This window comes from Canis lupus, chromosome 21, assembly GCF_003254725.2.
Source record: "Canis lupus dingo isolate Sandy chromosome 21, ASM325472v2, whole genome shotgun sequence".
NCBI classification, from domain to species: domain Eukaryota; kingdom Metazoa; phylum Chordata; class Mammalia; order Carnivora; family Canidae; genus Canis; species Canis lupus.
Genome location: NC_064263.1, coordinates 22,831,640 through 22,855,696, shown reverse-complemented (window position 1 = coordinate 22,855,696; position 24,057 = coordinate 22,831,640). Strand labels below are relative to the sequence as shown.

Below are 24,057 nucleotides of genomic sequence, written 5' to 3'. Positions count from 1 at the left end.
GAAGAATTTTATTGGGGCTAAAGAAGATAAGTGGTGTTCCTTGCTTATGTTTGTTTTGGGGGCAAAGTTAATAATATGGATCATTTAAGTACAATTTAGAGAGCAAAGACGGTACTTAAAAATATGTTGATAAAATTAAGTTGGTGAATTTAGTACTAAGGTCTAAACTGTATTTCAGTCAATAATGTACTTCTTGTTCCTTCCTGCAGGGGATAATTGAAGTCCCCTTATCCTACTGAATCACGGTTTACGAAATTAAAACCCTTTTTACAAAGGGGTTTAATCCAGAGATTAGTGTGTCTGGATCTAAGACTTTTTCTGTGCTTCAGTATTTCTGGTATTATCAGGACTGGATTGTCAAGAGCAGAAGATACTCTTAGAGTAGGAAGATGTAAAAGGATTTTATGATGACATAAATGGAAATGTATGTTCCAAAAGTCGATATAAATACAACAATCAAGTATTTAAATGCAAATACGAATCTCTGTGTAGTGCTAAAGCAAACACTTAAAGGAAATTAAATGTTCTGTAATAGGATTGGGGTATGGGGTATCAGTTAAAATGTGGAATATTCATATAATTCACATCCATGGAGTTGAATTTTACACAGCCATTAAACATTATAACTCAGACTATCTGTCAACATGTAAAAATGCTTGTGACATAATATGGAAAAATCAGAATATACATTTCCTACACTCTGTAATTGTAGTTAAAACTACTTATTTTTATAACTATATTATAGTAGTCAAATGCAGGTAATTTTTCCTGTTTTACTTTATATACTTTCAGAAATGTTGCATAGCATTTGTAGGTGAAAGAAATTAACCACTTAAAAAAATAAACTTCATTTTAGGTTCATAGTATAATTGTGCTGACATTGTTAAGATTTCCCATTTATCCCCAACTCCCACACATTCATAGCCTCCCCCATTACCAACATCCCTCACCAGAGAGGTCTGTTTATTACAATTGATGAACCTTTACTGAATAAGCATTAATACCAGAGTCCATAGCCACTGTCTTTTAAAATGAAATTGTCTGAATTTTGAAATCTCACCAGAGGTTTTGGTCAGCAATCCAGAAATCTGGAAGCAGAGACTCTTTACTCTTTGACTCCTGCTAGAGGCTGGACTTGTGACAAATTGAACAAGTTGGGAGCTTCTTCTAGTTAACCCTCCAGAATACTTCTATGTCTAGCTTACTTTGTCTCTGAACTCTTTTCTCTCATGGTTAGGGGACAAGCTCTGCCTTTTTGGTTGTGATTGAGCAGTCCTATCTGCAGTGTTATGTCTAGAATTGTCTCCCTCCATCTCTCTCTAGGAAGTGCATTTTCAACTGAGCACCTCAAGCTCCAACTCCAGAAGGAATCCCTGAATGAATTGAGGAAGGAGTGTACTGCGAAAAGGTAAATGCAACACTGAGAATAATGGATAAGAGTGTTGGGTTTGCTTGGAGGATAGGATTTGGAAAAGTAGCATTCTATAAATGTTGCTGGTATTACTTTATTCCACACACATCAGTGCCACATTCATTTATTCAACAAATATTTATGAAACACCTACTCAGTGTCACACACATGCTAGAAGTAGTTATGAGAGCCTCGTATCTGGTCAGTATCAGAAACTTGAACATTGTTCTTCTCATTCTTAAGGCCACGGAACCATGACTTAATGTTTGAATCCTCTCGTCTTCTACATGTAGCGTAGCTTATTTTCTTCAGTCATTTCTTCAGATTTACTCCTGTTTCGTGGTAGTCCATTAGGATTACTGCCACAGCTCCTAACTTGTCTAACATTAGTCTCTCTGTCTTTCCAGTTCATCCTCCATGTGGCTTATCCTCAGAAAATACTAGTTTTACCATATTTTTTCTCCTCTTGAGAAGTCATAGTCATTGTTTTGCTTAACTTCAAATAGCCCTCAATAAATCTGTGCAATACAACTGTAGCTAACTTTAGTCCTCTACAACATTCATTTAACAGATGCTAATAGTTTTTATCTTTATTTTTTTTTCCAGTACATGCTTAATTTGATGCTGCCTCTGTTCTTTTGCTCATGTTTACCCACTTTTCCTGGAAAGTCTTCTCATCCTACATTTTTCTTCATGAAACCTTAGCATTTGAGCATTCAAGAATGTTAGCCCTAGCAAGAACCATGGAGATCATCTTGTCTCATCTTCTCAATTTGCAGATAGGAAGGCAGGGCTCTGGGAAGTTACTTTGTCCAGATCACAAGGAAATAGGATTAGATCCCTTTTAAGTCTTTAGTACTTTTGTGTTATACTACTAGTTTACCTTCCACTTTGACCTACAGTTTTTCTGAATTCTTCTTTTTCTTAAATAGTTAACACAGTTGAGCAGGTAACTTATCCTATAGTTATTTTATCTCTTGGTCTTATTTCTTTAGTTCAAGACAAGAGCTATATCATCTCTTGCCACAACTTATTGTTTGTTTTTATTCTATTATTTTCCTAATATGGCAGCAGGCTGTTTTTTGAGGTAGCTGTGAGTGAAAAAGAGAATATTTCTTTAAAATAATGACATAGGGATATTTCCTGAAATCAAATTGGGCTCAGATTAAATGAGACCTTACTCTGCTTACCGAGCCTCTCTAAATTCTGTACCCTTGTTTGTAAAATGGGTATAATGATACCAACCTAATAGAGTTATAATAAATAAAGCCATTTGTGAAGCTCCTGGCCTATAGTGGTAGGTGCTCAATGATTATTTGTATCCTTTACATCTCTTAGCGTGGTACTAGACACACACAATAGGCCTCAGTATATATTTATCTTGATTTATAATATTTGGAGATAAGTCAAGACTCATATTAGCTATTATTTTTTATTCTACTTCTGAGTTTTTGTGACCTACTACATGCCATTTAATCTTCCTCTATATTAGTTATGTGGAAATAAATGTTAGAAAGCATGAAAACTTTTTTTAACAAATATGCTTTTTATCTTTCCTCATCAGAGAGCTCTTTCTGAAGACTAATGCTCAGTTGACAATTCGTTGCAGGCAATTACTATCTGAGCTTTCCTACATTTACCCTATTGATTTGGTAAGTTTCAAATTTTCTGGGAAAAAAATTTTTTTCTTAAAAGATGGTTTCTGTTTGAAATTTCTTCTCAATGAAAAAACTCATTGCTCTAGTCTTAATTGTATGTTCTGTCATGATTCATTCAGAAGCTAACATCTATTTAAAAAGTAGATTTAGACTTAGTGGATGTTAGGGTCCACCATTTGATTTTTTTTTTATATATATATCCATTTGATGGTGGAATGCACTCAACTTCATCTGGAAGAATTCCAAATAATTTTTGGTGTCTTTAGGATTTTTTTTACTCAGCAAAATTATCAACTACCATCATTTCTGACACATACATGTAGATGCATGTGTACTGCTTTACAAATATAACTGCCAATTAATTTGTATTTATTATACTACTTAATAAATTCCTGGGGTAACTGTCAGGATGTGAAGTTTTTTAATCTAGTTTCTTAGAGTAATTGTAAAAAGTAAAACTTGAATAAAATTAGCTTGATGAGAATTATTTTTTTTAAAGAGAGCCAAATCACTAAATGAAAAGAGATTGAAATGACTAATTTTCTGAGAGGAAAGCTAATACGATTTTAGGTTGCTCACAGAATCTTGTTAATTCCACTTAAAATCTTCATTTATATCTATGAATTGGTCAAGGGATATTTTTGTAATAAAAATTTTACATGGCTTTTTGCTTGGACATGATATTTTAAATATTTATATATGAATATACAGATAGTAGTATAATGAATCATTATATACTCATCACCCAGCTTAAACAATTATGATAATATTTTGAGTGTAGGACAGTATTATCTTGGAGTTAACACTGACCTACCAAATTCTTTGAGATTTGACCTAGGGTTTTTTTGTTTTATACAGAAGAAGAATTAATTTCATTCTTTGGTTACATTTACAGAATGAGCATAAGGATTACTTTGTATGTGGTGTCAAGTTGCCCAATTCTGAGGACTTCCAAGGTATTTTATTTCTTTTTACATCTAAAGATTTGGTGTAGGTAATAAATGGGTATGTTGCAAAGAAAAATAGAGATACCTTGAAGTGTTGGTTGCTTAACACTTTATCCAGAGAGTTTTTGGACTTTTTGTCCCTTCCCAACTGAAAGTACATAAAGTCAGATTTTCTGATGGAAGACATAAGAGACTATTTAGTTCTAATTGTGGGAAAAAAATATTGAGTTTATAGTTTTTTAAGTGAGCTTTAAGAAAATAAGACAGTAAGGATTTTAAGAATACAATAATCTCCTTATCCTTATAATTTGATTTTTATGAAGAATTTGGATGTGGTTGGAAGCAAAAGAACAAGAAACATTAATCTGTTCTATTGTTATTTAGAAAATCATATTTCTGGTAACATGAAACCACTACCACAGGTTCAACCTTTGTTATACTGTCATTTCTGTCCTCTTTCAAATAAGAAAAGTTACATTAAAGATATTATAGACTGTGATTCTTATTAATGGCTGTATTTTAAAGGATTAAAATTTGCCTAATCTCTTTACCAGTAGGCCAAAGAAAAAAACTTATTTATTTGACATATTGGTAAAGATTTTTTTTTTGGTGTTGTTTGCGAAGTCGGTTCTTTTCCTTTAGCCTATACAATGCTTTGAGGCCTATTAAATAGCTTTATAGATTATTCCCAAAGATGGTGTATTATCTATTTGGGAAGAAGTTATTAAAAAAGAGGGCATTACTAGTTTTGTTTCAGACCTCTTTCCATTTCCCAATAAAGAAAATGTTGTTATTTATCATCCTTTAACATTTAAGACTAATTTATTAACTCCTTTGGCCTTTATAACAGCCCTTACAACAAGTAATTGCAACATAATATGAGTGATAAAACAGGAATGGGAAAGCCTATGTTAAAGTCCTGATTCCCTTTCTAGAAACCATGTAGTTTGGAGCAAGCCATCCATGCTTTGAGTTTATTTCCTAATTGATAATATGCCTATTGATTCATGTCCTTACCTGTTCTTCATTATTGTTGTGAAGATTAGATCTGTAAAAGCACGAACGACATTTGCCGTATCTTTAAATCCTCACAAAAACAAAGGAAACCTACAAGGAAAGTAGTTTAATTTCCTAACATGTAAATGAGCTATTTAATGACTTGCTCGAGACCTCAAAGCTTAGGTAATGATCTAGCTGGAATTTGTTTGATTTCCATTGTAAAATGTTCCAATCTCTGTAAATCATACAAATGTGCTTTGGTGTTAATTTTAGGCAAAGTTATGATGTCCTGAAGGCCATTAGCACATCCTTTCCCTCATTTGTTCATTCATTCAACAAACCTATCGAGTACCTTGAGCCCTTGCCAGGTTCCAGGGATACAAAACATTCATTCACTGGTAAAATATTAATTGAGCATACTGACATGCCAGGCATTGTACTAGGTTTTGAGAATATAATGATAGAAAAAACAAGTATGTCCTTTCATGGAGCATATATCCTATTGAGGGAAACACCCAGTAAATAGTAAGTATTTAACAAGTATTTCATAAAGGAACATGCTTTCATAGACAATAGGGGAACCTACTTTAGATAAAGCAGTCAGAGACCTCTCTAGAAAAATATCTAATAGAAAATTTGAAGGCTGAAAGAGTCCAACTCTGCTCCATCTGGGAGAAGAGCTTTCCTAGAAGAGGGGGCGGGCAAGTACAAAGTTCATGATGGAGGAATAGGCTTGATACATCTGAAAAAATTCCAGGACGGGGAAGTATGGGAGAAGAGACCTGTATTTCGGCAAATCATGTGATCTCTCAGCTTGATTTCTTCACTTGTAAAATGAGGTAATATCTACATCTCTAATTTATTGTTAGGACTGCATGAGATCATATTTGAAAAAGCTTTTCATAGAATATATTTATATAAATGTAATTGAAATTCATTGCAAGAGAAAGGAGGTAAAGGAAGGAAAAAGTAGGAGAGAAAGAAGGAAGGACAGAAAAGACCAGACCTATATGACTGGAGACTAGTGAACAGGGGAAAGAGTTACATCAGAGGACATAGGAGAGGTCTGCCAGGGAAGTTACTGTAAAGACTTTATGTTTTATTCTCAGTAGGGGGCGAAGACCCTGAAGGGCTTCAAGAAGGGAGATAACATGAGTTGATTTATGTTTTTAAAAGTCACTCTGCTTCCTAAATACGGATTGATCTGCAGGGAGGTGGTAAGGGACGTAGGGGTATCAGTATTGGTGATGGTCATCTTACTCCACTCTGGGATGTTTCTTGATTCTATTTTTGTTTTATATGAAGTGTTTTGTTTGCTAGTTTTTCATAGCTTTTGTTACCTCTCTATTCTTAGTATGTCCACCAAGCTGAATATATTTTTCCTATCCTTTAAAAGATTAGTTTAGCTCTTTAGTTCAGTTGGTGAAAGATGAAATGGGAAGTAAAATAAAACAAATGTATAATTTTACTCTAAGGCCCTATTCACTCCCTATGATGTCTAGCAATCAGAAATTTTAAGAAGCACATGTGGTAGTGTTAGACTTTAAAATCATATGTTAGCATTTTGCAAGTTACTTTGGTATACTCAATTCACTAAGAGCCTTGTATGTATCACTTGCTGGGCCAGGTGCTGAGACTATGCACATTGAGATGAGTTAGGACATTGATCCTACCTCAGTGAACTTTCAGTCTAGGTGAGGCCATTAAACTTGTAATCAAAGTGATCAAGACATATTTATTGATTTCATACTCTGTATCAGGCACTTTGAAGTTTATACCAGGGACACAGCATTCAAAGAAGTGGAAATAATCAGTGCCATCAGAAGGGGAGCAGGAAAACCTTCACAGAGAAGATGGTGCCTGAGGTATCTTAAAAGATGACATAGTATTTCTCTGTTGAAAGAAGGGTAGAAGGACATTTTAGATTGGGCAAGTAGAGAAATATGGTAACATGGGACATCATGCATGGTGTTTCTTGTTTATTTAATTCTCACAACTGTGAGAATTAATTCCTTCTGTGAGAGAAAGAATCCTACTAAATTTTCTTAAGGACAAGAAAATTGAGGCTCAGAGAGATTAGTTAATTTTTCCAAAGACTCATACTAGCCAGTGGCAGAGCTAAAGTCATTTCTGGTCAGCCTGATTTTAAGGTCCATATTATTCCTGTCATGATGCAGTTTTTGTCCTTGTTTTGAATAAACCTTTTCCAAACTTCTGACAACTTTTAGTGGTCTGTAACAGCTGCATTCTTGGTTCTTCTCTAGTAAGGAACTCCAAACTGGTTATTCTCTGATATTCACGACTTTGCTGGGACAGACTTTCCATTGCTTGGGTTGACACTGTCTGGGAAATTCTACCGTAGTGACCCAACCTTTATTGTGCTTTTTTAAATGGGTAAGTTACTGGTAGAGTATGCCAAAGAGGCCTGGACATGATGGGAGAAAGTTGTCTGCTGAAGGGTATTCATTTGAGTTCCATTGACTGAGACATTTCTCGTAAAAAAAAAATTGTTTGTGTGTGTTTTTAAGTAATCCATAACACGAGAGCCTTTTGTGGTAATGAGACCCAGATTTCCTTCTGTGTCTGTATCCCTTTATGCAGGCATGATTTCTTGGAAAGGAGAGACCATATGTCAAACAGTGTCTCATTGAGAACATGGAATGATTCCATAGATGCTGTGGCAGTGATTAGAGTCTTAAATATTTTGTCCTGTCTGGATCAGTGGGTGCTTGGTTCCTTAACAAATCAGCTGCCTCAGTGATTGGGAAGGCAGGATGGTAAGAGCCTTTAGATCACTTATTATACTTGGATGCATTTGAATATTAATAGTTTGTCCAACATAGAAGTCGAAGGGGCATTTAAAGTAATTTGTAATATTGTTATGGCCATTGTGGGTTGATGATATTTATTATCACAAAAATTACACAAAAGCTGCTTCTCTGAATAACTATCTACATTTAAAAAACAAGGAGTTATTATAAGGAGGAAATTGCAGATTTTTGTTTTGTTTTTAAGCCCCTGAAAACATTGTTTAAATTAGGATCTTTTTCACACACCTGAGTCTTATAGTTTATTCCTGTTCCTCCCTGAATCCTTCCACACCCCCGCCCCAACTTCTTCTCACCAACAAACATATCATCTGTAACCTTTCTAACCCCCAGAGCAGCATAAGGAACACAAACCTCTGCTCTGCATTAGGTGTTAGGGACGTCATTAATGCTTACTGGAAAAGCACACCCCAGAGAGCCAGGTTTTGGCTTTGGCAGGTAAAAAGTCTTTTAGATCTTGGAATGCTGGAAACCTTAAACCTTTTGGTTTTTTTAGCTAAAGTGATTGGCAACAGAAAGTGACATCTGAGGTTCGTGGCCAGCAATAGCCATAATTAACCACATGAGCTCACATTTTCCCACTGGAGGTTCAGTGGTCTTGGGGTGATGAAAGTGACTTCCCTACCAGGAGGTGGTTTTCCTTTTGAGGGTATTGGAATACCCTTGGGCCCTGTAATGCCTCACCCGTGGTCCTTTTAAAATGCTTTTTAATATAAAGCTTCAATATTGGAAATCCAACACCATGATGTTTAACAGTGAGGCTGTGCCTGAGCACTGTGGCCTGGAATGGGAAACAACCTAGGGTTTTTAATAGGTGGAGCAGGGAGTCTTGTGGTGGAAACAATGGTGAGTGCAAATAACCAGAATCAAAGTTGATTTCCAGTATTATCCAGTTTCCAGGTTTTGCTGTTTCTGCTTTAATTTTAATTTCCATGTGTCGGCTTCTCTTAGAGATGCCTTTTTATCTTAAATTTAAACAAAATTGTTTTGATCGTTGAAGAAAGGTGCTGTTAGGAGACTAGTTTTTGTTTTTCTAAAATTTGCACATGCAATTCCTTAGTATTAATCTTTTAGAAATATGGAAAAATGTAGATGCTTGCGTGTTTAGCGTTGGATAGGTTTTTTTTTTTTTAAGCATTCATAGTTTGTGTTTGACCTGTTTGGAAGGCTAATTAAGAAGCCTTCTACTGCTTTCTAGAAGTTTGCAAATTCTTTGCTGTCTGGCCACGTAGGAAAGGAAAAGCTTAGTGGAAAGCACATATAGGAAAGTCCAAACAGTGTTGCATTATCCTTCATTACTGTAAATTGTCTTCTTCCTCTCCTCCTCTCCCTTCATAAGAAGATTCTTAAAGACCAAGTCCTTTATACTGATAGGAATATTTCAAATTCGATAAGCCCTATCCTTTACGGAAAGCAGGAGATGCAGGATTTAGTGGCCTCTGAGGGAACTCACTGTCCCAGCTCTGACTCCAGGAATAGATATTTGGGCAGTGAGGGTATATATACAATTCTACCTTTTACTCCATCTCTCATGGATTTTACCTATATGGCTCTGAGCTAATTACTTACACCACCTGAATCTTATTTTTCTCACCTCTAAATTGATAGCATCAGACTCTGTGACTTCTAAGGTCTCTCCTAGCTCTAATATTATATGATGATTTAATTATAATGTGATGAATATAAAGTGTAGTATAATGTAATTTTAGCCTCTAAGGTGGTGTGATACACAGACTTCAAAAGAAGTCAAGTGTTGTAGTCCTCAAGGTACTTGGCTGGGACTGGGGCAAGGGGGCATGGTCTCTAAGAACAATTAGGATTCTAGTAAGGGCATGATTGAGTAGTCAGTTGGAATGAATACTATTCCTTTTTTTCCCCCCCTTTTTAAAAATCAGTTTGGTTTGAGAGAGCATCAAACATTAGTTGAGAAGCCCATTCTTATTCAAGTGTAGTACAAGCCACCAGGAACTTTGTGTTCTTTGCTCTTACAAAAAAAGTGTGAAGAAACTGAGGTGGTACATGTGTGTCACATACTTGGTACATTCTAGGTTCCTGGCTTAAGAAATTGTTGTGTGCTCCACAGTAAACTTCTGAGACAGTATGATAGAGTGCTTAAGGACAGAGGCATTGAGACGGCCAATCTGTATTGTATTACTATATTACTTGAGGCAGATTGCTTAACTTCTTTGACCATTAGTTTCTTCATCTACGAAATAAGTGAAATAGCATATAAAAAGGTGCCCAGTTTAGTAATTGTTGATGAATTAATGACTGTCAAAAATAAAGTACTGTAGTCAGTTCCTGGCAAAAGAGAAGTATACAATGAAAGTTACCTATTTTTATAGTATAGTCAAAGAGATAACAAGAATCTACCATGGTTGTCAGTAGTGGAAAATGAACTGATGATAGATGACTATAGGGGCATTCATACAACACGAAGGTAGTACTTAGATAACTAAGTATAAGTATAAAAAATGTAAAAAACATTACTAATGATTGAAGTTAAGGTACCCTTAGAAATCAGGAAACACTCAAGCCAAGGATATCTCTCAATCATTTCAGCTTTCCTCTAGCCAAAGATAGTCTAGATTATGAGTTAAAATCTTCCAGTGTGTCTATATGTGAACTTTTAAAAGTATTTTGGGAATACTATACTACCAAACATTTACTTTTCTCTTCCTCCTGGGCAGGCTTAAAACGTTTTGTTGTATTACTCTGTTCTAAGTACCTGATGATTATTATCACTTGGTAGGTAGTAGTAGCAGAAATCTAGATGTGAGTTAAAAATATAATTCTCTGTGACTTCTTAAAAGATAGATGCTTGTGTTTGACTGTAGGGGACATACATTTTTCCCCAGCAGTTACTTCCACCTAAATTGCATAAATAATATATATAAACTGTGGTTTTTGACATTTTACTATTTAAAATATTTTTCCTCCCTATCCTATTTCAAATTTCACAGTCTTATTTATGCACTACTATCTTTATGGATATTGAGAAGGTACCCCATCAGGATGCATTGTGCTTTTTCACTTCACCGTAAACTTAATTTGTACAATAGTACAATAGTACAACTATATTGCTTATAAAGTTGTTAATGAATAAAATATATGATGCTCATATAGTGCATTATGATAAAACTCTGTAACTAATTTTCACATCATATGATAGACTAGATATTAACTCTGCCTTGAAAAAAAGTGCTGAGAAAGAAAGTAATGGATATTTAAGTATATTAAGAACTCTTTCTTAAAATATATAAATGAAGTGTTAACCTCAGAACAGTAATCATTGAGCAATAGTTTTAAATATAGTAGATGAAATCTCAAGTCTTGTTAATATATTTAGATTTGTATAAAATTCATGTAATTTAAATGTGGTTAATATTTTATTTACCAGTTATTCTAAAATCTCTTAAAATTGATTTATTATGTTCTTATAGCTACATTTATAAGGTAAATAATTATTTTCTTTTTCTCTGCTTTTGAATTTACAGCAAAAGATGATGGAAGCATTGCTGTTGCCCTTGGTTACACTGCGCATTTAGTCTCCATGATTTCCTTTTTCCTACAAGTACCCCTAAGATATCCTATAATTCATAAGGGATCTAGATCAACGATCAAAGATAATATCAATGATAAGCTGACTGAAAAGGAGAGAGAGTAAGTATCTTTTTTATATACTTTTGACATAAGCCAGTTTGAGACATGGAGTATATTAAAAAATACAAAATGTGACCTAGATTGTGGTGATTTTTTGTATGTCCCTTGTAAAGTGCTCCATTTCTTTTAAAGAGAATGTGGTTATTCATTTAGATTATAAAAAATCAAATCCTACACTTCTTAAAATTACTGATTGACTCAGTTAAGTTTAATTTGCTTTTGTGAGAAATAAGTATTATGTACTCAGCAGATATTCATGTAGTACCTCTTGCCTGCCAGTCAACAAGTGAAATAATTTAAAGATTTGTCAGACAAGTAAGAAAAGCAGGTTGTACATGTCTGAAAAGTAAATTAGTGAACTGGAAGATAGGTCAGTAGAAAATATATTGACCAAAGCACAAAGAACAAAAAAGATGGATTATATAGAAAAGTGCTAGGCTCATGTAGTTCCCAATAAAAAAAGGTCTAAGGTATGATATGTATAGTTGGGATTACAGAGAGGGAGAAGAAAGTACATAGGGTAAATGCAATATTTTAAGAAATGACAGAATATTTCAAATTTGATGAAACACCTCAAGCTACAAATTCTAGAAGCATTAAATACCACCCATAATAAGTACAAAGCAAACATATTTAGGGAAATTATAGTAAAATAGCTGAAAACCAAAGACAAAGTGAAAATATTAAAAGTACCTAGAAAAAAAAAAGATAAGCATCAAAAGAGCAGTAATTAGACTGAAAGCTAATTTCTCAATAGAATCTGTAGGAACTGTAAAGGTGATACAACATTTTAAAAAGACTGTAAAACAGAGGGGCCTGGATGGCACATCAAACTATTGGTTTCAACTCAGATCATGATCTCAGGGACATGAGATCGAGCCCAGCATCAGGCTCTATTCTCAGTGTGGAGTCTGCTTTTTTCTCTCTCCCTTTCCCTTTGCCATTTCCCACTGCTCCCCCCCTTCAAATAAATAAACCTTTAAAAAAAAGTACTGTAAAAAAATACTGCCAACTTAGAATTCTATACTCAATGAATATATCCTTCAAATTAAAGGCAAAATAAAAGTCATTTCAGACCATAAAACTGAAAAAATGCATCCCTGCAGACCTCTACTAAGAGAAATACTAAAGGCAGAATAGCCTTTAGCACAGAAACTTGGAAATATTTGCAAGAAAGAAAAAGGACAATAGAAAGGGTAAGTATAAGTACATCTAAATTAATTTTGACTACAAAACAAATGGTAGTGTCAAAAAATATGAAATACACATAAATAAAATATATGTGGTTATAATGCATGACTAACACAAAAGTTGGGAAGTGGAAGTGGAGTTAAAGCATTCCAAGATCCTAGCATTGTCTGAAAAAGGGTAAAGATACTGCTTTATAGTAGAATACTAAATCAAGGATGCATGTCTAGTCTCATAACCACTAAAAGAATTATTGGGTACAAGCAAAAAATTAGAGGATATAAATAGAAAAAAAATTTTAAATACTTGAATTCAAAACAAGAAAAGAAAGGAAAATGAACATTAAACAAGTGCAACGAACAGAAGATAAATAATAACTTTGTACTTAGGAACTGAAACTTATTCTGCAGTTACATTAAATGTAAATGTTTTAGTGTACTATGTAAAAATAAAGATTGTCAGGCTGAATAAAAAAAACTACACTTACCTTGCGAGATATACATCAAATATAATGACATAGAAATATTGAAAATGTAAGAGTGAGTAAAGCTGTATTATGCAAATATCCATATGAGAGCTAAGATAACTACAAAATGAAGTTTGAGGCATTTTAAATAAGTGGAGTATTTTATGTTAATACTGTCAATTATACACACACACATATGCACACACATACACCTAAAAGCATGACTTCAAACATATAGACAAAAATTTACAGAATTACAAGGAAATCCACAATCATAGCAGAGGACTTTAAATTTTTTTTATTATTAGAAAAAGCAGATAAAAGAATCAGAATCTAAAAGACTTGCACAGTGCAATGAACTAGACCTGAGTTAATGGGTAAAGAATATTGCACCAACGTCTATAGAGTATACATTCTTTTCAGGTATACATGAGACATTTACCAAAATTTGATTATGCTGAGCCTCAACAAATTTTAAGAGATTAAAATAATTTATATTATGTTTGCTGACCACAGTGGAATTTATGAGAGATAAATAATAAAATCCCCAAATGTTTGGGTATTAAACAGTGTTCTTCTATAAAACCTATAGGTCAACAAAGCTATAAAGGAAGTTTGAAATTATTTTGCACGAAATGATAGAATATAACATATGAAAGCTTGTAAGGTGCAACTAAATCTGTACCAAGAGGAAAATTTATTTCCTTCAATGGTGTATTAGAAAAAAAAAGAAAGATTTATAAATCAGTCATCTTAAGTCTCCTTTTGAAATTCCCAGAGAAAGTAGAGTTCATTAAATCCTAAGAAAGTATAAGGAAGGAAAGAATAAAGGTAAGAGCAGAAATTAGATGGACAATTGAACAATGGAAAAAAAAATACAGGCAAAAGTTCTAACCTTTGATACAACTGGAAAATGGATAAGCCCTTAGCAGGACTAATTTAGAAAGAGGAGACAGGCAAAACAACTAGTAAAAGTAAAGGGGAAAAAAGATGTCACTACAGAGATAGGCATTAAAAGATAAGATCTTAGAAACACTATTAAGCTTATCAATTTGAAATTCAAGTACAACTGGCTACATTTCTAGAAAAACACAACTTTCCAAAACTGATATATGAATGATGGAGTTTAGAAAACACTGCACTAGGCTAAGGGGAAGTGGATATAGATGATTCTAGGTCAGTTACTCTCACCACTGGCTGCACATTATTGTCATATTGGAGGCTTTAAAAATGAGCTCCTGACCCCCAGATCCCTGGCTTCTTCCCCAGAAATTGATTCAGTTAACAGGGCCCAAGCATGAGATTGTTTTTTTAAAGCTCCTGAAGTGATTTTAATGTGCAGTCAGGGTTAAGAACCACTATTCCAGATTGAGAGACTGTTGTGTTTATGGGAATGAAGAAATGAAATATCCTCTACTATATTTAGGAAAAACTGCAAGAGGAGAGGCAGAAAAGGTAGGTACCAAATGGAAGAATTTGGTCTTGTATCTGATAGGACAGTGACCCTCAGCTTGTAAATAGAAGGCAGGAAGCACATATTAAATCAGTGCCTTTTAAAAGCATTGATTAATTGATAGCCAAAGTATTATTCTCAATTTCAGAAAACTTTAAAGAGATCCTGAAATGCATATGTTTGAAAAGAGGGGACATTGGTGTGGTTTCTTTTCTCTTTTTAAAGACTTGAGGTGAAATTCACATAAGATTAACTTTTTTGATATGTAAAATTAAGTGACATTTAGTATATTTGCAATATTTTGCAACCACTGCCTCTGTCTAGTTCCAAAACACTTCATGACCCCAAAAGAAAACCCTGTACTCACTAGGTAGTCACTCCTTATTCTTACCCCACCCAGTGCCCCCTCCCCTGGCAATGACCCATCTGATTCTCCATATAAATCGAATCATATAATATGTGACTTTTTGTTTAAGATTTCTTTCACTTAGCCTGTTTTCAGGGGCATCCATGTTGAAGCATAATCAGTATTTTATTCACTTTTATGGCTGAAGAATATTCCATTGAATATATGTACCACAGTTTTTTCATCCATTCATCTGTTAATGGACATTTGGGTTATTTCCACCTTTGGCAGTTGTGAATAGTGCTGCTATGAGCATTCATATATATAAGTATTTGAGTATCTATTTTAAGTTCTCTTGAAGTAGAATCCTTGGGTCATATAGTAATTATATGTTTCATTCTTTGAGGAACCACCAAATTACTTTCTACAGCAGCTATACCAATTTACATTCCCTGATGTGAAGTGGTATATCATTGTGATTTTCATTTGTAGTTCCTTAATGACCAATGATGTTGAGCATCTTTTCGTGTCCTTGCTGCCATTTTTTTATCCTCTTTGGAGAAATGTCTGTTCAAGTTCTCTGCCTGTTTTTTAATTGGATCATTTATATATTTTATTGGTGAGCAGTAGGACTTCTTTATTCTGGATACTAGATCCTTATCTGATATATCATTTGTAAATGTTTTCTTCCCATTCTCTGGGTGGTCTTTATAGTTTAAGCCCTAAAACGAAGGTATGTATTATGTGCTGTCTTGATGCCTGGTGAAACCCAGAAGGCCTAGAATATCTCCTCCCTACGCTGCTCCTGTGGATAAAGTCCCTTATCTAAATAGTACTCCTTATCCAGGGACCTAGGTATAGTTTCTTCTTATTCCTGAGTAGTGAATTTCAGTTCCTTGCCAGCTGGGAAATTGTGGAAAGAAACCAATCACATCTTCCCTCAAGAACCAGTCAACACTGCATCCTTTTGATGTAACAGAGTCTGTCTCCCACAGGCCCTGGCTGTTCACTATCATCCTTTTCGTAACTCCCACGTAACCCTGCATGGCATGTAGTGTCCTCCTCCCCTGGGCTGAGTATATGTGATTAATAAATTGTTCTTCTTCTCATCTGTCATTCATTGATTTTCTCTACTGCTTTTTTATTCTCTATTTTATCTCTACTCTAATCTTTATTATTTGCCTTATTCTGCTAGGTTTGGGTATTGCTTTCTGTTTCTTTAGATACGTAAAGGTAGATTATTATATAAGATCTTTCTTCTTTTAAAGTTTATTTATTTATTTATTTATTTATTTATTTATTTGAGAAAGTGTGTGAGCTGGGGGAGGGGTAGGGGGAGGGAGAGGGATGAGAAGTCTCTGCCAAGCACTAAGCCTGACATGGGGCTTAATCCCATGATCCCATCCACTGAACCCTGAGATCATGACGCGAGTAGAAACCAAGAGTTGGGTGCTCAACTGACTGAGCCACCCAGGTGCCCCAAGATCTTTCTTTTTTTAATATCAGTATTTAAATCTATAAATTTCTACATCCTATTAATTTAGTCCGTTGTGTTTTTATGTTCATTCATCTCAAAGTACTTTTTAATTTCCTTTTTGATTTCTTCATTGATCCATTGGTTAAGAGAGTTTAATTTTCACATGTATGTGAATTTTCTAGTTTTCCTTCCACTATTGATATCTAGTTTCATTCCATTGTGATGGAGAAAATAATTTGTATGAGTTCAGTATTTTAACATTGACTATTTTGTAACCTAACATATAGTCTATCCTAGAGAATGTTCCACGTGCATTTGAGAAGAATGTGTATTCTACTATTGTTAGATGCACTATTCTATATATATATCTGCTAGGTCTAGTTGGTTTTATAGTATTGTCAGGTCCTCTATGTCTTCATTGATATTCTGTCTAGATATTTTATCCACTATTGAGAGTGGAGTATTAAATAAACTCTTGAACTATTATTGCAGGACTGCTTCTTCATTTCTGTCAGTGATTGCTTCATATATTTTGGGACTCTGTTGTTTGGTGCATCTGTTTTTAGTTGTTATTTCTTCTTGATGAATCAACCCTTTCATTGACCTTTTTTGCTTTTTGTAACAATTTTGACCTAAAGATTGTTTTGTCTGCTATTAGTATAGCCACCCCAATTTTTCTTTGGTTACTATATGCACGGAACATTTTTTCCATCTTTTCACTTTGAACCCATTTGTGTCTTTGGATCTAAAATGAATCTCTTATAAGCAACATATAGTTGGATCATGTTTTTTTAATCCATTCTGCAAATCTCTTTTCATTAGAGAGTTTAATCTGTTTACATTTAACATAATTATTTGTATATGTATGTTTCACATTTGTTTTCTTTATTTCTTATACCTTTTTGTGCTTCCTTTTTTTTCCGTTACTCCCCCCCCCCTTTTTGGTATGCCATTTTGATTCAGTATACTTTTTTTATTTGGTATACCATTTCCTTTTCAGTAAATTTTTAAGGGATTTTCTTATTCATTACTCTGGGATCACAATTAGCATCCTATATTTATAACAGTCAAGTATGAATTGTAACAACTTAGCTTCGATAGTATACAAAAACTCTGCTCTTCTATATCTCTATTCTCCCACCTTTATGTTATTGTCAGAAATTATATCTTTATACATTGTGTGCCCATAATACCGTTCTCTTCATTTACCTATGCATTACCTTTACTGGAGATCTCTGTTTCTTTGTACATCTTGAGTTTGTCTTATGTCCTTTCACTTCAACATGAAGCCTTCACTTCTTGCTTGCAGTAACCCTAGCAATCAGCCAGAGGTGAAAGCATAGGGCCTTCTCAGATTTTTTCTGAGTAGGCATCCTATTCTGAGCATGTAGGTACCTTCTATTCTTCCCCAGGATAATGGGCACTTTTGAAAACACTAATATCTCAAAGAAACTCTCCCTAGCCTTACCTCCCAGGCTTTAGACAGTCTGTTGTATGTCTCAGCCTGGATCTTTTGCACACGGAAGCTATGAGATTTGTTTGCCTTACATCAACAGTGTACCCTGCTTTTCACCTCTGAGTGAGTAGTTCAGACTAGTCAAAACCAAGGCAAGTGCCATGCATTAGTAAGTACTTCAAGTAGCCCCTAGACAAGTTAGGACAGATAAACACAAATTTTTTTAGAATAAAATCTGCTTGGCTCCATTATGCACTGGGGATCAAGGCCGTACAGTGGCAGGCTACATTCTTCAAGACCACTACTGAGTTGGGGAGGGAGTTAAAAATAGTGTGAGTAGAAATTCTGTGAAGCTTTCCTCTTGATTTTGAATTTCCTTTTTCTTGATTCAGAGGTCAGCCTGTTGTTGTACACTCCTGACTTCTTCCAGAGTTTAGTAAAGTAGATTCTAACAGTTTTTGCTTAAAAAAAAATAAAGTTTCTCTGGAGGGACAAGTCCTTAGATCTACCCACTCCCCAATTTTTGCTGACATCATTCCATTTGTTTAATGATGAAAAACATTACTTACAAGGGATGAAGGGACCCATGATTTTAAGTAAGCATGACCATATAAGAACAACTTGTAGTTTTGAGAATGGTCACCTCTCCAAACCTTCTCTAGCCTCCATTAAAACATTTCTACTTTTTTGTCAAATTTGTACATGGTGATCTGACTTAAAATATTAGTTATATAGGAAAAGCAGTTTGGGAGCTTGAAGGAAGGATGTCCCTCAAAATGATATTATTTCTTCAGATCAGCTGCACACTTTAATTTGTGAAGGAACAGCTTAACGTGGCCAATTCCAAGTAGTATGTCCAAAGTGTGAGTAGTAGCAATGATTTTGTTTATCGATTAATTTATTTCCCTAATCAGTTTGGGAAGGGCATCTAGATTTAGGTGATTGTGTTATCTGTTTCTTTGGCAGCCACAAGAACCACGGGAATTTCGTTTTTGTGAACTAATTTTTGTATTTTACCTCTATCTTTTCCCTTTACTGAAACATATATTTTATTGATTGTAATATAAGTATTTTTGACATTTTGATATTGCTAAAAATGAGGTGCATCTTACAATTAATGGCATGCCATATTGTGATTGAGAACATTTATCTTTTCTTAGTGATACATAAATTAATGATGCAGTTCACAATTGATGCTCAGATTTTATAAGCTATCATATATTTTAGGTGGCTTTATGCAATTTGGTAAAGTACTTCGTATCCCTTTTGAAACAACATAGATGCACATATAAATATATAAATAAGAGTAAACGTCGATTATGCTCATTGATTGAATCAATCTCTCAGTTATTCTTAGCCTGGATCACAGAAAGAGCATATTAGACTTGATTTTCTTTTCTCCTGAGTGTCACTGTTGATGTAAACCTTTCCAGTTTATTAGGTGGATTCAGGTCTTCATGGGGGATGGAAAACAGGAATCAAATGATTTATCACATACATTATATACTTACTGTAATCGGCCTAAGGAGTCTTCAGCCTCTGCCCTCTAATGACCTGCCTCATCTGGCTATTGGTGTGTGAGATAGTGGAGTTAAGAGTCTTTGTTAGCCAGTTTTGCTGTGCAGGTGGGTGGAGACTAGTTTTTCCTTTGTCTGGCCTGTTTGAAACACAGGTTTGGACTGATGCCTTGCCTAAACCACTACTTGTGCACCTGCACACTGTAAAGGGAAACTCTGAAATCTTTGCAGCATTCATTCTGAGGCTCAGACCACAAAACACGAAGGAATGTAACCAGAGTCCAGCCACAATGTTCTTTTACCCTTTACTTCTTCTTTCACTGAGGACTGACAAGTAGGTCTTCAAGTGATTTTTGAAATGAAATGTATTAGTCATTGTTATTGTGCTACTTAACTGTCTGCTAGATGATACTTTCCGGTTGGATTACTGAAACAATCACTGAGCTAGGACATAGCTGGTCAGAGCATATGGTTTTTTTCAAGCCCTCAAAAAATGTCTTAAGGTTTTTGTTTTATTCTCAGAAGGAGTGGTATAATTGGCAGGCGCTTCTGAAAGTTCTTGACCTGTCCATAACAAGGCTTTTACAAATCTCTCAAAGATGGTTAACTATTTTTCTATAATGAAATTATTGGAACCTACAGGCATGTTAATGCTGCTTTTCTCATTTCATTGATTGTTTTGTTCATATATTTATTCCATGGAAGATCTATTTTTTTTTTTAATTCCATGAAGATCTTGACTAAACCCTAGGAGTTGCCTTTTTTACTGGCTGATTCTGACTTCTTTTAGAGACAGAAATTTTAGAGTATAAAGAGAGTGTGATGTGTCCAAAAACAGATAATACTGGCCCCACATCATAGTCATTGCATGTGGACCTGATGCTCATGAGAGGAGGAAGTCTGTTTTAATGGTCTAATGCCTTTTCTGTGACTGAATGCGTAAGGCAGTCATACGCTTATATGTAAGGAGATTGGCTAGACAGGTTCCAGTCCTGTGACTAGAGTCTTTTATTTTTCTTGCAGCCACCATGGTGTCTAGTTGTTTATGGAGCTCCCTCTTTAGCATAACTAGATTGCATTCTGCCAGGAAGGAAGAGACGGAAATTTTCCAAGTTGCCATAAGCGGAGCGATGGTCTGTTTCTGTATTCCTTCAGCCTACTTTTTGGCCTGGCAACACTAACTTGTTGAATACATGAATGAGAATTTTTCTAATGGTATCTCCTTAAAGCAAGTAGGATACTTTGAACATTGCTTGCAGAGAAGCAAATTCTCTGTAGAAATAGTGACTGGCACTTGGGTTTTTGTTGGTATAAAGCTTATATTGAAAACATAAATGTTTTCAGGCTGCTGTACTTCTGACTCTTCATTTCTATTTTTACCTGCTTCAGGCATACTTAACCACCTGTTGATATATTAAGAATTATAGACTCCTTCCTATAAAAATCCTCAGCTTCTGTTTATTAATCAAGCTGTTTTAATGCAGACAGTTCAGAAATGGTTGCTGTTTTCACTAAATGAGCATCTGTTTGCTTTCATAGCATCCAATTAAATCTGATAGCCTCCTCCCAGAAGTGGAGATTTTCACATCACGCTTCAGCTTCAGTGCTGTGGCTTTAATTTTCAACTCTTCCACTGTTTATTCTATAAATTAGAACATTCTTTATAACCTTTCATCTTCATTTTATTATAGGTTTTTGCTCAGATGCTGGCATTTAGAGCACTCAGTACCATAGATCTGAGACCTTTAAATTGAACAATGAATGTGATAACTTGAGGCAGTGGGTGGACCAATTGCTTTGGTATTTTTGGTTTTGTTTTTTCTTTTTAATTTTTTCCTTGCTGTGTAGTTTAAAAGTATAATCAAATATTTTTCAAGGTGACTAATATTACTGAAATGAATGAAATTATTCTTTCAGATTTTCCACTTGATTACAGGAATGTAAACTAGGATGAAAAATCTCTGTGTGTGTGAAAACTTTCCCAAATGTCTGTAGTCTTAACTCCATTATAACTACTACCTAAGGGAACACCGTGGAACAGACATGAAGACAGAAAAAAAATGTTTATGTCCATGCAGAATTACAGATTTATTGTGTTTTAGCACCAGATGGACTAGAGTATTATTAGATCATACGCTTTAACCCTTCAGTTCACACATGAAAAAACAGGTTAAGAGATGAAGTGAGGTCATGTAACAAGTTAATAACTAAGCATTCATTTTGATATGGCCCACCAAGGAAAGCAAGCCCAGAAGACGGTGTGCTAACTATATAAGTGTAGTACTTTTAAGCAAACACTTGGGAGATGAAAGAAGTGTGTTTATCGGAAAGGGCTGTATATGCAACTGAAATATACCTTTTTCTTATTTAGGGAAATCTCTCTGGTGAAAATGCCATGATGTGTATTCCTGTATATTAAGTAGAGTCACTGTGTTAAGTTCTCATGTAAATGTTATTTAAATCCGATTTATGAGTTGGTTCACTTGACATTGGTTTTTTTCTCTGAAAGGTACGATGCAAAATGCCTCTCTTCTCTCTCTTGCCTCACTTTATTTAAATTGGATGGGATTTGTTTTCAGTTTTTATTTCTAATTATTTAAGGCTTTGAAGTTATATGGGCTTCACCTTTTATCACTGAGCAGCTGTGAAATGTCCTTTTTGAGTCTTGGTTTGCCTGATATAGTACCTATGCCACTAGGTTGTTAGAATTAAAGTAAGCACAGTGTTTGGCACATAGAAGATATTCAATAAAATCTATAGCTACTATTATGTATACATTGAGCTTTGCAACAGGAATTCCAGGCAGCCATGTAATTTTTTTTTTTATGAAATGTAGATGCTAAAAGGAAAGGTGGGCCTAAGGAAATGTTGAGGAAAATTGAAAATCCACCTAGTGGTATAGCAGTAGGTTTTCTTTTATAATAATGCCATGAGGTACACATCATCCTTTTTAGTCAATGACATCAATGCAAAGGACTCATGAGATTTTCCACAGTGCAGGGGAGAAAACTTCCAGGTCTGAAGACTTGTCTCTTTGACTTCAACTATGCAAGGAGGTCAGTGCCTGTTATCCACTAATGAGTCAAACAAGTGTCTGTATCTTAAAAGTTATCAGTCTAGTGAGTGCTGAAGCCCTTATTCTCAAATTGGTTCCAAGCCTGGCCTGCTATTCACTTTTTTGGTCTTATCCCAGTTCCCTCTCAATTCATAACCTATGTTTCAGTCTAACTGTTGGTTTCCAGATATATTACATTGTTTTTCATCTTGATACTCTTTGTGTTTTTCTGCTTGTCTGGAATGCCTGGAATTGAGTACATGAAACCTTTCTCTTATTATCTAAAACTTTTTTCCTAAACTCTTTTTTGATTTCCCATAGTTTGATGTACTCTTATAGCCTTCCTTAATCCTGTGAGCAGTTCTCTCTCAGTAGTATCTCAGAAATGAAGTAAGTTTATGTATACTCTTCATTTAACAATCCAGTGATATAAGTGGTGTGTGCTAGAGTTGTCTGTCCTCTTCTTATCCAAAATATTTTTAGTGTAGAAATTGCATCTTACTTGGCATCAGCTTACTCCATTGCCTTGCAGAGAGCATTGTATTGTGTAGACACTCAATAAATACTTCTTGAAATGAATTAGGAGAGCAAAAGGGATGTTCAGTTTTTGCAAATGCTATTAGGTAATCTGACACTCTACACCATAGGCCCCATAGTTTTAACTCTAGATGCTCTGGCCAGGACAATCATTATTTCATATGGTCCCTTAGGACCATGGCAAGCTATTAACTTCAGTGCCTGTTGTAATCCAAGGCACAGGCAGCAGTGCTGATGGGGTTGTGTTCAGGAGTGAGAGCAAAAAGCATGTTTTAAAGTGAGGAATCCCCATGGAAATTTAAGCAGGAGCGATCAACAAAATAAAAATGCAGAAGGTGCTTGCTGGGTGAGACAGGAAATGAACACCTTGTGAAGATTAGGCATTCCACTGAGAGAAGGGAAATGTGGGAAATGAGTCCAAAGTAATTGTGCAGCTATTTCATTGCTGACACTTGGAAGCATATTGTTGTGTGTGTTGTTTTTAATGAAGTGTGCTTTTATAGTGCTGATATTATTATCTGGATGAGGAAATCTTCTCTAGTATTATTGTCATCTCAGCTTTCTGCAACCAACTAAATTAAAATATAGTAATGTAATGGGACAGCGGGATAAAAAAGAAAACCAGATGACTCTGACATGTGACCCCAACTTGAACCTACTACTTTTCTGGTTTGTAGTGTACTCGAATCAGACTGTAATCCTTGACAGGATTGGTGGAGGAGGATAGTATATTTAATTAATAGTGGACTATGTCATGGTGTCACGGGGTAAAGATCGTTACATTATTAGGATATGCAAAATCAATATTTCTCAATAGAACCATCAGGGAGCTCTCCAAGTAGTCCATAGATTGACTTTTTGGAGTCTATCAGTATGTATCATATGACAGTATAGATGCTATGGGTCCTGATATGAATTAATGATTCAATCACCAATGTTGGTGTTATATTGAAAGTAGCACTGTTCTTTTCTTTAGTTCTTATATGTTTGATTTTTTGGTAGGCAAATAATGAGGGATATGAGGATAACTATATCAAGCCAGAGAGTTTTGGAGTA

General features: G+C 34.9%; 1 protein-coding gene across 5 annotated transcripts in view; it reads left to right on the top strand.

Annotated features, from left to right (window-relative positions):
- The window catches only part of UVRAG (UV radiation resistance associated), a 314,973-nt gene that overhangs the window by 179,539 nt on the left and 111,377 nt on the right, over positions 1–24,057 (top strand). For all 5 annotated transcript variants that reach the window (XR_007404442.1, XR_007404443.1, XM_025419621.3 and 2 more), the window contains exons 9-12: positions 1,324–1,408; positions 2,976–3,063; positions 3,965–4,025; positions 11,341–11,506. Coding sequence is in view for 3 of the 5 variants with exons in the window: in XM_025419621.3 (XP_025275406.1) it covers positions 1,324–1,408; positions 2,976–3,063; positions 3,965–4,025; positions 11,341–11,506 (400 nt within the window). In the remaining 2 variants the exon portion in view is untranslated. The remainder of the gene's footprint in view (positions 1–1,323; positions 1,409–2,975; positions 3,064–3,964; positions 4,026–11,340; positions 11,507–24,057) is intronic.